General features: G+C 37.2%; 2 protein-coding genes across 6 annotated transcripts in view; one reads left to right on the forward strand and one right to left on the reverse strand.

The window, feature by feature from the left end:
* Positions 1–5,226, reverse strand: part of TRIP4 (thyroid hormone receptor interactor 4) — a 44,951-nt gene extending 39,725 nt beyond the window's left edge. For 3 of the 4 annotated variants that reach the window (XM_033109558.1, XM_033109555.1, XM_033109557.1), the window contains exons 1-3: positions 5,089–5,226; positions 2,261–2,305; positions 464–633 (exon numbers count right to left, since the gene is read on the reverse strand). In XM_033109558.1, coding sequence (XP_032965449.1) covers positions 464–633; positions 2,261–2,305; positions 5,089–5,189 — 316 coding nt within the window. In that variant the 5' untranslated portion in view covers positions 5,190–5,226. The remainder of the gene's footprint in view (positions 1–463; positions 634–2,260; positions 2,306–5,088) is intronic. The other variant, XM_033109556.1, reaches the window with a different exon arrangement.
* A 2,270-nt stretch (positions 5,227–7,496) lies between these two features.
* PCLAF (PCNA clamp associated factor) lies at positions 7,497–14,884 on the forward strand. 2 transcript variants are annotated; one of them, XM_033107064.1, is made up of 4 exons: positions 7,521–7,681; positions 7,968–8,048; positions 9,485–9,647; positions 13,911–13,977. In XM_033107064.1, the coding sequence occupies exons 1-4, from the start codon at positions 7,636–7,638 to the stop codon at positions 13,954–13,956; spliced, it is 336 nt and encodes a 111-aa protein (XP_032962955.1). In that variant the 5' UTR covers positions 7,521–7,635; the 3' UTR covers positions 13,957–13,977. The 2 variants fall into 2 exon arrangements, with proteins under 2 accessions (XP_032962956.1, XP_032962955.1); XM_033107065.1 differs by lacking the exon at positions 9,485–9,647 and having other exon boundaries at positions 7,497–7,681; positions 13,911–14,884.
* The last annotated feature ends 343 nt before the right edge of the window (positions 14,885–15,227 follow it).

Raw genomic sequence — 15,227 nt, forward strand, 5'->3', positions numbered from 1 at the left:
TCATCTTCAAGATTGCAGTTAATGATAAAGACTATTGGCTAGAACTAAGAATTTAAATTAAAATCTGGTATTTTAGATTGTATAAAAACAATGGCTTATTTAGTTTGGTGCTCAGCTTTTCTGTTTAACTAGTTACTCTACTCATACTAAAATTGGTCAACATTTACCTTCATCCAGGTATGCACATAACTAAAGAGTCTTTCTTTAATCCATGTGTAAATTTTTCAAATTATTCCGGAGCCATATTTGCAAACAGGTATTTTGTGATATTTACTAAGTTGAAGAAGCCTGCACTAGAACAATATTCATTACAGACTGAGAAGAACTAAACTAGAAATATGTATATATATTCTTCTGCCTACGTTAGCTGTGAGGAAATGGAGTAACAGAAAATACCAGGTCCTATAAGCCAGCCCATTTACCAATATTTCAACTTTTACTTAATTACATTAACTAAACTTACCATCTTTTTTGAACGACTGTTGCAGAGCATCAGAAATCAACTCCTGATCATTCTTTTGCCACTTGTTTATAAGCTCTTCTATGAATTGACCTTTTTTGCCCTCATTTCCCTGAAGAAGGTCAGTAACATACTCTCGTACCTCTTCAGCACTCTCAATTGACAAAACATACCTCAGGAAGCAAAGACATAAGTTGTTGAAACAAAGCTAGCTTACAGTATGATTTTCAGTAATCATAACAGTAAAAACCACTAATTAATCCATTGGAGTGTTTACTTTGAGCTAAGTGCTACACTAGATGTTAGGGATATAAGTTTGATCAGGACAAAGACCCTGACCTTCAAGCAGTTCATAATCTAACCTTCATATAACCTTGTATTTCTAGAATCAAATCAGTATTTTGAAGATAGGTTTGTGGGGCTACCTTAACACAGCAATACTTTTTCTTTTTTATTAAAGTATAGTTGGCAGAATACTTTCTATAACTATACATCTGCAGTCAAATTTTCATAGAAACAATACAGATTACTTAATCTCTATATTGCAGATTACTTATATCTCTATATTGATTTAAATCTCTAAAATTTCTCTTCATTTCTGCTAAAAATATGGATATATACTACAGTCTAACCAGTTATTGATTTAACATTCTTAAAAATTGTTAACTCAAGATTAGCATCACATCCAGATAAGCAGATCTACAGGTATACCTGGTTTTATTGTGCTTCTCTTTATTTGCACTTCACAGGTGTTGCATTTTTTACAAACTGAAGGCAAGACCCTCCCTCAGCAAAATTATGACTTGCTTTATTGTGATATTCACTGTATTACAGTGGTCTGGAACTGAACCTGCAATATCTGCAAGGCATGCCTGTATTATAAGGAAATGTTATACAGGGTTCCTAAAAGCGAAATGGAATGGGAGTACAAGTCAGCACAACTTTCCTAGAAATCAATCAGCCAATATATTTGAAGTGCCTTAAAAATAATCCAATAATTCCATTTATAGGATTCTATATGAAATAAGAGACACAGGAAAATTTATGCAAAAAAGTTAACTGCATCATTACTTGAATTAGTGAAAAGGTGGAAGCTATTTAAAACATCTATTGATAGGAAAGGGGCAAATGAACTCAAGTTTTTGGACTTTACAAACTGTAATACGTCACACTAAAAGTGAAATTTTTGAGTAATTATTATTGACCTGAGAAAACGCTCTCACGTAATGGTAAGTGAAATAGTAGGACTGACTGTATAGCACATGATCCCAGTGGCTATAAAAGGAATGTGTATATATATATACGCTTATGTGTAGGAAGAAGGCTAGAAAGTTATACACCAAAATGATTACCACAGAGTGGTATGATTAAATAGAATTTTGGTTTATTTTTATTTTCTTTTTTCCACTACAATGAATATGTTTTGAACATCTACTACAATATGCATAGAAAAAACACTAAAAGAGAAATGATGGTTATCTCTGGATTGTGGTACTATGGTAATTTTAGTTTTCTCCTTTATTCTTCTATGATTTTTTTAGTTTTCTACAGTGAATATGTCACATTATTAGTGAAAAAATAAGTGAAAAAAATTACTTATAAGTTAAGATACTGGATCATGAAAGCATCCTAAGATCTGAAGAAATTGTAATTCAGACACTGGTGTGGAACATAAGAACAATAATGTTATATCCTTTAAAACATCATGCAGTTGTCCCATGGTTGGTAGTATATGTATTGTGTTCTTTTCCTAATGGGGGTGGATTTACCTATAAAGTTATTACCTATAGGTAAACAAACCTGTGTCTTTGGGTGTCATTAAGAGCATCTTCTAAACCATCATAGCTTTTAAAAAAAAACAAACAGTTTTTCAGGACTTTTATAGCTTAATCAACTTCATCCCCAAACTTACCAGCCCCCATTAAAAAATTAACTGCTATCAAGGACTCAAAGAGGTGCAAGGAACCTCAGGGGATCATTTAACTCTGGAGTATTCAAACCACTAGGGAAGTATTAATAAAGAGCGCCAGAAATATTTGAATGTCATTTAAACTATTTTAAAAAATGTAATAAAGAACAACATATGGGGGGGTGGGGAGTGGGAGATGAGGGTAAGGGGGTTCAAATATATGGTTATGGAAGGAGAACTGACTCTGGGTGGTGAACACCCAATGGGATTTACAGATGATGTAATACAGAATTGTACACCTGAAATATATGTAATTTTACTAACAATTGTCAACCCAATAAATTAAAAAAAAAAAAAAACATACATCCAAATGTGTTATATAGCAAATCTTACTGAAACAGAGTCAACCAAAACATGAACACATTGTGGAACAAAATATAGTTTGCTAACTCTGCGTGCAGATCTTAATGTCTCACAAATGTGTCATTTGGTAGGATGGTAAGAGCTCTGTGTTTAAAAAAAAAAAGAAATCAGGCCACTCATGTCAAATTGTTCAAGTTGCCAGACTACTACAATATACCAGGATAATTCTCAAATACCAGGCACGGCACAGCATACTTACACAGCAAATGTTTTAATCATGGCATCATAGCCTGTTGTGCAACAACCAGTAAAAAGTTAAGTGGTTCAAATAGTATTATAGGTAGTTTTAGTGCTTACTTTAATTTTGAACAGTTCTTGTTTAACTTGTATTTATGAATTTAGAAAATGCAAGCAGGTGTTTAGCCATATTTAATGCTTCAACTTTAAAACAAATTTCTGATCACTCCTCTTTCAAAGGTGTGAATAAGTTTAGCTAAGAAAAATCTGAGGGGCCGGCCCGGTGGCTCAGGCGGTTAGAGCTCTGTGCTCCTAACTCCGAAGGCTGCCGGTTCGATTCCCACATGGGCCAGTGGGCTCTCAACCACAAGGTTGCCAGTTCAATTCCTCGAGTCCCGCAAGGGATGGTGGGCAGCGCCCCCTGTAACTAAAATTGAACACGGCACCTTGAGCTGAGCTGCCACTGAGCTCCCGGATGGCTCAGTTGGTTGGAGTGCATCCTCTCAACCACAAGGTTGCCAGTTCCATTCCTCGAGTCCTGCAAGGGATGGTGGGCTGCGCCCCCTGCAACTAGCAACGGCAGCTGGACCTGGAGCTGAGCTGCGCCCTCCACAACTAAGACTGAAAGGACAACTTGACTTGGAAAAAAAAAAAAGTCCTGGAAGTACACACTGTTCCCCAATAAAGTCCTGTTCCCCTTCCCCAATAAAATCTTTAAAAAAAAAAAAAGAAAAAAAAAAAGAAAAAAATCTGAGGCTGTAATATGAGCTGTTAAACTGTAATCTATAAGAATGAAAATATTCCTGATACTGTGTAAGCAGACAAAACACAATTGAATTGAGACTGAGAAGACTGTACCAATCCATAGTTCGTTGTTGATTCATCAAAAATAGCCTCAAAAAACATTTTTTTAACTGAATGACTTTTTTCTGTTTGATATATTGCAAAGTCTTACTTCACTTGACAGCATTCCATTGCTTTAAAACATGTTTGAAAAACTGCTTAACCTGATCTTGCCTTCCAGCAAGGACAAGACCAACCCATACGACTTGGCTGTGTTTGTTTTTGATAGTCTATTCCAGTGTTTTAAAAAAAAATCATTTAAAATAGGCTCTCTTAACTCTTTGCCAACAAGTCTATTTTCTCCCAATCTCAGAAACTCACCTAACTTCCCACAAAAGCCCCAGAATTGCAATTCAGATTTCAGCACCAACGAACAAGGAATCAAGTCAAAAACATGTTCAGAGGTTCCTTGAACAAGACCAATTTTTTGGGAAGTTTTTCCCTCTTCCTCAACACTGCGCCTCCACCTAGCCACCCTTTAGTTCTCAGGTGAAAGTCATCCCTTGCAGTAAACCTTCAAGTTTCCCAAATCTTAATGAGAGTCCTTTACTACCGGACGTGCCCCCACAACACCCTGCACTTCCCCCACTTCAGGTCTCATGAACCAAGCCGAACCCAATTGCCGCAATTGTCTTTGTTGCCCCAGCACCTGGGTACGTAGTAGCGCAACATACATTTCTTAAATCAACTGAAAGCAGATATTAAATCATGTCGCCATTTCCATTTAATAAGAATCATAAAGTATTAAAGATAACCTCTACTAATCAGTTCATAGGTGAAGAAACTAAGGTACAGAGAGGAAAATTAAGTTGCTTAACATTCCAAAACTGGTAAAAGAAAATATATTCTGAGTCAGGAGCTCTTTGCACTGTACAACGCCGCCCGCATTTAAATTCCATATACAATTTGACACAACTCAGACTGGGCAAACTAGAATGTTCAGAGTAAGGACTTTATAGAAAGCCATTTGGCTTGCCCCTTTGCTCCAGAATCTATAAGGAAACTGGCTCCCAGGACAGCCTTACAAGTTATTATTAGGGACTTGGCGTTTTCCTAGGAAAAAAAGGCCCCACCGGCCATTGTAGAGCCTGACAGCCTACTTCAGAAACTAAACTATAAAGCCGATGATCAAAATTCGGCGCCTACAGATGAACAGCAGCCCTTTTATCACATTTCTTCATTCTCATTAACTTTTTAGTCCTCCCCGCTTCCCTGTTCGCTCAGCCAGTGCACATCCCAGATCTCCTTCCCGCCTCGGACCCCGAACCGTTCTCACTGAATGATCTCCTCGCTGACATCCAGGCCGAAAGTTTTCTGCAACTGCTGGGTGCACCAGCCTACCAGCTGCTCCCGTGACACCGCCCCAGCCACCGCCATTTTCCCCAGCCGGAACCAGCTGGGTTGAAACAGCCTCGAGTCCTGCGCTGGACTAGTCCCCTTTGCAACACCGACCTCGCTCGCGCGGGTTCCGCCCGCCTGCGCCGCCCCGCGCGGTCGCACCACCCCATTACACGGATCCCTCTACCTGTACTGGCTTCTCCTACTTCCCGCTTTCTGAAGTGTTGACGCTTGCGTCAGAGTTTCTGCGCGTGATTTTCCGCATCATCAGATGTAGGACTGGAAAATTGGGAATTGTGCTAAGAAGACAGTACCTATATCTATAAAAACTACAGTTTAGAAAAAAGAAAAACAATCCGTAACTTGAGGGACCAGCTTTTAAATTGCCCGGTTTTATGTAAAACATTTAAAATAGTACTTGGAAGCTAGAGTAAAGCCCTGTGAGGATTTGCTCTGTTGATAGTGGTTTTATTAATATCACCCTCGCCCCGCTGTAGTCTAATACTAAATTCACGTTGCTAAAACCTCTTTCGATTTAATTTTTTGAGCGGGGTCTTTTGTAGGAGGGCCAAAATAACTCAGCAAGCTCGAGGGGGAGAGAACTTTAATAAAACAGGTGCTGGGATTTGACTTTGAAGACTTTCTAGATGAATTCCCTGTATTGATTTTTAAGAAGTTTAAGTTATGTATTTCAGCTGAAGATGACCAGATTTAAAGATCTTTTGCTATTCTCCACTCCACTGGGACAGCAGACTGGGGAAAATTTGGCCAGATTTTTCTGAAGAACATAATGTCTTCTGATATATTTTATCAATAAATTTAATTGGCTGGCTTTGTGTTACATTTATATGTTCTTCATTCCCATTAGGCTATTTAGTCTAAATGATTACATTAATCGGATGTTGTTTCACCTTTGTATGCTAATATTTTCATGGATATAAAATAATCAAAATCACACAAGTGTGTTGATTTACACTGAATGTAGACATATACATTGTCTTTGTTATTAATCTGGAAAATAGGTGATTTTCCAGCTTAAAAAATACTCTGTGAATGTTCATTTATAGTGGGAACAAGTTTTGTTTCTTCATGTGGACTAGGAGAAAAGACCAGCAGATTTTCTATGCAGTTACAATTTCTGCAGGGACCTGGGACATGAGTTCAAATTAAGTAATTCAGGCCTTTGTAAAAGCCACTTTAACTGAAAAGGAAATAATGTGCATTAAAGAACCGTTGTGTATCCAGAGGGACATGATAACAAGGAACAAAGGAATATACCCTAGGGCCTGTTGATTTTTCTGATAGGAATTTGGCTCTAGTTTTAGACTCCAAGGTTTAGACAAAGCTACAAGTAATTTTCATGCATTTCCTGCTATTGTAATGTTAATTTCACCTGTAGTCTAGCTTCTTTATTCTAAAACACAAAGTAGTTGATTCTGTTAAAGTACTAAGAGTTCCGAAAGTTCAAGCATAATTTGTTGGAGAGAATCAATGTCGTGCTTACACTTTCAGGGTTGCCTTTCAAAGTGAGCATTTAACAAAATCCCAAGGCAAGCTCATCTGATGTTTTATGCATGGTATTCAGAGAGTGAAAATCACTCCCCGGGGATATTGTGAGTAATTAGAAGATAGGCATAGGGTTAGAAAATATGAGTTCCTATTCTAGAATTATGCGCGCTCTGTGCCAGGGATGTACCTTTAGCATATATATTTGGCATATGTATTTTTTAATATATTTATATTTTAATATATTTATATTTTTTAACAACTCTGAGACTACATAGGTCTCGGGAAGACGTTTTATTAATGTTTCTTTTATGTGTGTATCTATATATAATTCACTGTTTTTTCTTTAGTTTCACCGCATCCTAAAAACGTAGAAAAGCCCTGTAAATAAATTGTATTAGCTTCCTTTTCTCCCATTCCGTAGAATTGTTTTAGTTAGGGACGCTGTAGAGAGAGTTCCTGCCCTAAGTATTAAAGGAAAGTTCTCTTTATTTTGCTCCGAATGAAAGCGACCGCTTCATTTCAGGTTTCACTTCCAGAAGTCAATCATTATGGATTTAATCCTGTGGCAACTTTTGAAGAAATAAAAGAATACTCTCTGTCCTTACTGGGTTTTCTTTTCTAAGCAGGCCGATTTCCCTACAGGTAGTTCAAAATCTTAGCATCCACACACCCGGCACGCCAGGAAAGCGCTCCGGCACCGCCCACCCGGGGCAGATACGAATCACGAGCTTCTGTGAGTTGATAGACGGGTCAGCAGTGCGCCAAGACTCGCCACTGTCATTACTGGACACTGGCGATTGGTTGCGGGAGGACCGCGCGAAACCAATGGGAGCGGCGGCCCCCCGAGAGTCCACGCAGCGCGCGGGAAAGAGACCAATATAAACTGTGGCGGGAGATTCGTTTTCCGGTTCTTGTCGGGTGAAACACCCTCGGCTGGAATATTCAGTTGGTTTCTCTCATCTCCTCGTGTCTGAACATGGTGCGAACTAAAGCAGACAGTGTCCCAGGCACCTACAGAAAAGGTGAGGCAGGCGAGCACAGTAGTGGAGCGCAGGTGGTGGGAGAAGCTGGAGCCCCCCACGGACCTGTGAACCAAACTGGTCCAGCCAGGCCGGAAGCAGTGGCCCGGCCCTTTAACCAGGAGGAAGATGCGGCGCGGGTAGGGGAGGGTTATCCTGCTGTTCAGGATCGTGGGGCTCTACTCTCTAAGTGGTTGGATCGGGGACTGTGGTGGGAATGTGACTCCGAGTTTCGCTGACGGAACCTTACAGCGCGCTTCTGAATGCCGTCCTTTTCCTGTCTCCGCAGTGGTGGCTTCTCGAGCTCCAAGGAAGGTGCTTGGTTCCTCCACCGCTGCCACTAATTCCAGGTCGCCTTCATCGAGGAAAGGTAAAAGGCGCCCCTGCTAGCTCCCTAGCAAAAGGGGATCAGGCCTGGCACCACGGTTCTGACTTGTGAGTCCCCTGACCCATCAGGGAATTTTTTTTCTGAGATTATCACGCCTGAATATCTTCCTTGCCCTCTGTATGTAATGAGGGAGCTTGGGCTCTTGGCGAGCTGGCATCGAGGTGGGGGTCACATGGAAAAGAATCTCAAGTCTTGGTGTTAGTTAGGGACGGACACAGTATTACTTAAAACCTGTTTTTTCTGGTTTAGCGGGTTTTTAAAATACTGACAAACGGCTTTTTCTTTTAAGAGGCCATATAAGTGTCCCTTTCCTAGATAAGAATTAGGATGATAGTCACGTCTTCTTAGTATTTTCTTAATGTTTTTGTTTTCGTTTCTGTATGTTTTTCCTTCCTTTATTATTATTATTATTATTAACATTACCACTACTATTTTTGACTGTGGTTTGTGTGTGTGTGTGTGTGTGTGTGTGTGTGTGTGCCAACTTTGCAGCTCCTGATACTTCCTTTGGGACATAGTAGTGAAAACCAGGCCAGGGAAATAGCTTCACACTGCTCCTGTGCAAGGAGAAATTGAGAAAATACTGAGCCATCTGGTGCCTCGTTCCTTTCAGTAGGCAACTGAGCAGTAAGGAAGATCAATTCCACAATATCTAGTTAAGAACGTTCAAGGGAGCACTGTTAAGGACTTTATGGGTTTTTAAGTTAACTCAAACTTCCTCCTATTATTAACACTTCATTAGAAAATATTTACTATTTCAATCTCTTTCTATAAAAAGGAATAATAAATAGGTCAAAAATTTTGAAAGTAGGTGAATTTATTGAGACTGTCTTATACCCTGTATCACTAGACTAAATTCCACTTAGGGGCACATCCCATTGGCCCACTGTTGAAACACAACTGAATAGGCTCTTCATGAAATTGTGTTGGAGAAATGCAACTATTAAGTCATTTTATAGATCTCTATTTTTAATCAATAATCAACTGTATGAAATTGGTAACATCCTCCTTTTAAAGATGAGGGAATTTAAACTTGGGTTACATTCTTTTGGTAAAGGTCACACAACCAAGTCTGCAGAGCTGGGTTTGAATTCTGTGCTGAACTATGTTGCTGTTATACATTTTCTGGCAGTGAATGCATTCTTATAAGGTTGCTTCAGGAAAATTAGGAACCAAAGGATCACTATTCCCCCCTGCTTTTTTCCACTTCCCCCCTCCCCCTACACTCCGGTTCAAGCCGTTGTTTATCAGCCTAGTTGTGTAGGACACAGCTCCCTGACCCATGCTGGTATTATGAGCCTTGCGCTTCCCCCACCCCCTTTAATACCCTTTAGATTTGATGTTTAAAAATTTAAGTGTCCATTTAAGGAACCGCTATTCTTAGTTCTTATTTAGGTCTATTTATTTATATTTTATAGCTGAAAATAAGTACGCAGGAGGGAATCCAGTTTGTGTACGCCCAACTCCCAAGTGGCAAAAAGGAATTGGAGAATTCTTCAGGCTGTCCCCTAAGGATTCTGAAAAAGAGAATCGGCTTCCTGAAGAGGCAGGAAGCAGTGGCTTAGGAAAACCAAAGAGAAGGTAAGTTTTTATAATATATTCTGAAATATAAAGAAAATATTTATATTCTTGAAAATAAAAGACAAGAGGATATTGAGTAACTTTAAAGTTTCTCCTTGAGCAGATGAGAAAATACAGACCAGAGGGCTTTTAAAATTTATGCTAATCTCTTACACGAAGTCACTCCCAAATTTCAAACATCACTGAAAAGTATTGGTCACTTAGAGAGGATCAATTCCCATTAAGTGGGACATTATTAATCATGAACTTCCTGTCTTTATTCTTTAATTTTTACTATTTTCTCTAGTCTTTTTTACAAAAATCAATTTCCATGTTGGTGGATCTAGCTTGAATTCCATTAACCTTCAAAAAACTACTGGTTCAACCTCCACAAGAAATATGTAACCAATGTAGAAAAGTTGGAAAATAAAAAAATCCCCATTACTTAGAAACAACCAAAACTAACTCCATGGTGTATTTTCTTTACAACTTCTCTATGAACATGTAAGAATACTTCAAAACAAGGTGGGGGTATAACAGCACAGATACAGAATTTAGTGTGCAAATTCATGCTTTTAAAGCTTTTTTGAGGAAAATGCTCACAAGTGTTATGAAAAAATTCAGGATGCAAAAGTACAGTCTTTATTGTGTAAAAGACATGTATATAAATATATCAAATGTATGTATAAATTATACCAAATATCAATAGTACAGAATGAAAATATACCAAATATCAATAGAGATAATAATCTCTGGGTAAAAATCTCTTCTCATACTCACTGAGTGCTACCACGTTTCAACAACAAACATGCTTTTACCCATCAGGAAAAAAATCAATGCTACTTGTTAAAAAACACAATGGAAACCTGCTTTTTAAAATACAGATTTATAAGTGATAGGGTCCAGGCTTTCTCGACAACTTTGAAATATTTTGTTAAAAACAAATGTTTTGACTGGGGGTGGGGCAGTGGTGACGCGGGCGGGCGAGTGGTGCCGCATCACTGTCTTTATGACGGCCCCTGATTTAAGATCCTGTGCCAGCACCTCTCCTGCACCATACAGGAACCCATGATCCTCTAGCGCGCCAAGCCGCTGGCCTGACCAAAGGTTCAGAGACCAACATGGGTAAGAGGATGGTGGCCAGGCTCAGTCTGGGGCTGCTGCTTCTGGCGCTGTTGCTACCCACGCAGGTTTATTCCGAAGTTCCTTTGACCAGCACGCCAGAACCTCCCGAAACCACAACGTCCACATGTGCCCTGCAGCTAACAGGCAGTCTCCTTGTGATCTTCTTTGCCCTTCTCCATCTTTACCTTTAAGAGATGGGGGCCAAGGAACATCCACAGTTCACCAACCCATATTCTACAGCCCAGTCCATGTGGCATCTTGAAGGTCAGTGTGGCGAGGAAACAACAGGTCTTCATCAAACCTACTAATTACTAATCTACTACCACAGAAAATATTGAGAGTTTCACATTGCCCTGGTTTAAAGAACATGAAGGTTTGACTACGTAATGAAGGCCAATATTAAATCTGCTGGAGTTTCATGTACAAGGAAGAAAGAGACAACACTGGAAATTAATGACGTGATTAAATGTAGCTGAAGAAGTATGGACACTTAAAACTTTACCTTGAAAATAAGGATAATCTGACCTTAATCTATAGAAAAAGGATGAGCCATGGAATGGAGATTCTGTTTTCACATTGGTTCATTAAATCTAGAAGGCAGTAAAATGATTAGGTAAAATAAAGAACTTCCATTATTTTATTCATATGTACATTGGAAGGAACCATGGGGTGTCACTGTAAGTCCTCTGTATTTCAGTCCTAATTTAATGCTGGTATACTCTACATAACGTTTTACAGTGTTAAAGTTTCACTATTCTCTTGGGAATTTAACTCTTTCCTCTGGGGCTTTGTATTTGATATCGAGTTTGACTTTATGTAGTAATTGACAGGTGCCAGGGCAATAATGGATTGGAATCTACAAATCCAACCATGAATAATTCTTGCATATACTCTTAAAAGTCAAGTAATAGGTATTTCCTATCACATATTCCCATCCAACAAGCGTACCAGATTTGTTTGGTTAACTTGGATCATTTAAATTGATTGTAAAGATTAGAAGTGCATTGACATCAATCAATCTTAAAATACTGCTTTTTATTTCTGCATACTCATATGTTGAATAATTTTTACAACTTAAAAATTTGTCTGATTTGAAGGTATATTTGACAAATCTTGAAATTTGGAAATCTTGAAATTTGGGAATCTTGAAAAGAGGCAAATATATGAAGGAGGCAAAAGTAATGTGTATTAGGTATTTGGGAAGTGAAGACTGAAAACATGCCTGCATTAAATTCACAGCTCTTTTCGTGCTTTCTGTAAATATTTTTTAAAAAGCTTTATGAATCAGAAAAGCTACATTTGGAACCCTTTCTGTATCAGTCAATGTTTTAGATAGATAGAACCTGGTCTTAAACCTAAGTGGACTTGATTCTTGAAATTAAAACTTTTATAACTGCCTTGATATACAGAAACCTTTTTAGAAATAGACATTCCACGAAGTCTTTGGTTCACATGTTCACACACTGATGCTTAGATGTTACAGTGTCCTGTGTGGCCATGGTACTCTTAATAAGTCTTACTCTTACATGGTACTCTTATATGGTACTCTTAATAAGTCTGACAATATTTGCCATCTCTAGAACCCTACACAGGTACCAGATCCAACAGATCTCAAGCTATGTGAGATCTATGTGTGTGAATGAACCCTCCCTTTTGCTTCATATCTGAACACTATACATCTGTTTTGGATTGTATATTGTGTTTGGAATTGATTTGCATTGAACACAAGCTAGATAAAAATAAATAGCTGAAAGAGCGATGAAAACAAAGTATTGGACATATAAAATGATGTTTATGCATATAAAATATTAAGAATTATTCAATACTGTTCATAAGGTTATTTAGTAAATAGTTATTGAGTACTTACTATCTTACGAGATATTTAAAAGGAATGTCAAATTCTGGAGCAGTAATTAAATTTTAGACTTTGTTGCTATATCACTATTATTATTTCTGGGTTCCAAAAAAACAACCGAAGGGATACATTTTTGGATAGAGCCTTTTAATAGACTTGCTTTCATGGTCCAGTAGGTCTCTTTTAGTTCTCTCATTGTCTGGCACCATTCTTCCTGGTTTCTTCTCATTCTAATATTAACAAGCTAATAGTCAATATCACCTCTAGAGTATGTTACAATTCTTTTGAATTATTTGTGAGTTCCATTAAGTAAACAAAGTATTTGGCAATATAGCCAAATATGGCTATACCATGACCATCAGAACAATCTCCATCATCTGGAGAAAGATTATACGTATAGTCTCATAAAGAACTTTGATCCATAGTGTGATAAAAAGTTTATATTATCCCTTTAGCTCCTTTCTTAGATTGGTCTTTATTTAGGAGAGTTGTAATTATCCCTTTATTGATAGTAGTTCAATAGCTCAACTATTGATAGTAAGCTCAACTATTGATAGTAAGTAGTAGGTTTCTAAAGATGGCAAATATTGTCAGACTTATTAAGAGTACCATGTAAGAGTACCATGTAAGAAGAACTTCTGCTATTAACTCCCTAATTCGTAATCTGGAATATGGCTTACTCCTGTGACTTTAAGTTTTCTCACAAAGGCAGGGTAAACTCCGTCAGTTGTGTGGGGGAGAGTCAATCAAAAAGACGACCTACTTAATACCTTGAACAGAGCCATGATGACTAAAGTCCTTGCAAAAAGGAAGTTTGGGTCATGATAGTGTTCCTTTGTTAACTTGATTTAATTTTCAGAAAAATACAATGAAGACCTCTTAGTATGACAACTACAACTTGCTGTTTTTTCTGCTCAAATGGATTGTTAATTTTTTTGCTTTTTATTATCACAAACTTCTTGATGAAGGGTTATTTTCCACTTTTATCATCTACTTAACATGTTGAAAAAAGATGCTATAGAAAGAGATATTCCTTTTTTAATAAAAATGGCAACATATCCTAAAGAAGAAACACTGATTCAGTAAAATAACAGGCAAAATAAATTGTTAAAAATTTTGTTGCTCTAGTACTTAGAATTTGTAGGTGTTAGTCAATTAACAAAGTTTAGTTTTCTCTCATTTCTAGTCACTTCACCAGTCCCACTGCACTGTTAATTGATGTTCCCCATTTATATGTTTGTAACTATTTTTGTTTTGTTTTTACAGTTGATATTGACTATTGAAGTTCTCTGTTCTTTCCACAGAGTATGTCCTTTGCCACCAGATGACACAGATGATGAAAAAGAATAAAACTTTCTTATTCATCCTTGACTGTTTCCTATTTACTCTGTTATTGTAGGATGTAAATTTGCGTAAATGTATTTGTTCCAATTAGCTTTGTTGAATAGGCACTTAATTTAAATGAGGGTTACGTATAGTTCTTCAAAAGCAAGTAGTTACGGTACTGGAAAGTTTGTAAGATTAATAATGGTTACTTACCTTAGTATTCAATATAATGTAGCATTTGGTTTCTTTTACCTGTTATTGAGCTTCTTGTTCTTGCTAAAAACAAATCATTGTGTGGTGCTCTTAATTACAAATCTGCTGTGTTTGAAATTTGCTTAGATCTTTGTACTACTGCAGTTTTTATTGGCATTAGATTTTTGGAATGGTGCCATATTTTTGTTCCTTTTATTTGCTTTAAAAAGCAGATAGATTTCTGCACATATTAATTAAACTGAACCTACATCCCTTTAAAGAATGGGGACCAAAGATGCAATGTTGAAAAAATTTGGATTCCTGTCTTAGAAAAATGTAAGGCAAGGCTTTAAATGCTTGATAAAGCTTCTAACAACAACAAAAATAAAATACTAGCATCAAGTCAGGCAGAAGGATTTCATAGACTACATAAAAAGAGGAATTTTCATAGACTATGAATTTGGTTTAGTAACATAAAATATTATCCTCTGGGCCAATACATTTAGAATTGGAAATCAATAAAACATGAAAGGCAAATCATGCCATAAATTCAGAGCTATGTCTACAGTTTTTAGAGCTACCATTATATTTTTAAAAGATAATCAGGGGTATAATTAAAGAGGGGTTTAATATTACTTAGTAATAGTAATTCTTGTTTCCTCATACTTTTTGCTCACTGACATTTTTTGTCAATAATAACCATGTTTTAACAGGCATTTATTTTGAAGTTTGTTTTTAATAAACGATACTTATTTTCACAACCGACTGTATCCATTGGTGTGCTTCTTAAGATTATATTCTACTAGAGACTTCTATTTTATTCCTTCCAAATACAAATCAGTGCATTGACCTGATTTTATCAACTTCCTAACTGAATCCTGATGACCGTAGATTATATTTTTTGCTTTGTCTTTTAGAGGTGGATATTAAATATATTAAACAGAATGTTACTGAATTGTGAATAGAGTTTTTATCCTAAGTAGTTCTTTGATAATTAGGCTTCTTATTAAGGAGTAGCTCCAATCAATTCTATTAAAGTCAAGTTTTGATGAATCTGAAACCTGATTTGTTATTTTTCACTGGTGGAGAGAAACTTTTTGGTG

Source organism: Rhinolophus ferrumequinum, chromosome 6, assembly GCF_004115265.2.
Source record: "Rhinolophus ferrumequinum isolate MPI-CBG mRhiFer1 chromosome 6, mRhiFer1_v1.p, whole genome shotgun sequence".
Classification (NCBI taxonomy): Eukaryota; Metazoa; Chordata; class Mammalia; order Chiroptera; family Rhinolophidae; genus Rhinolophus; species Rhinolophus ferrumequinum.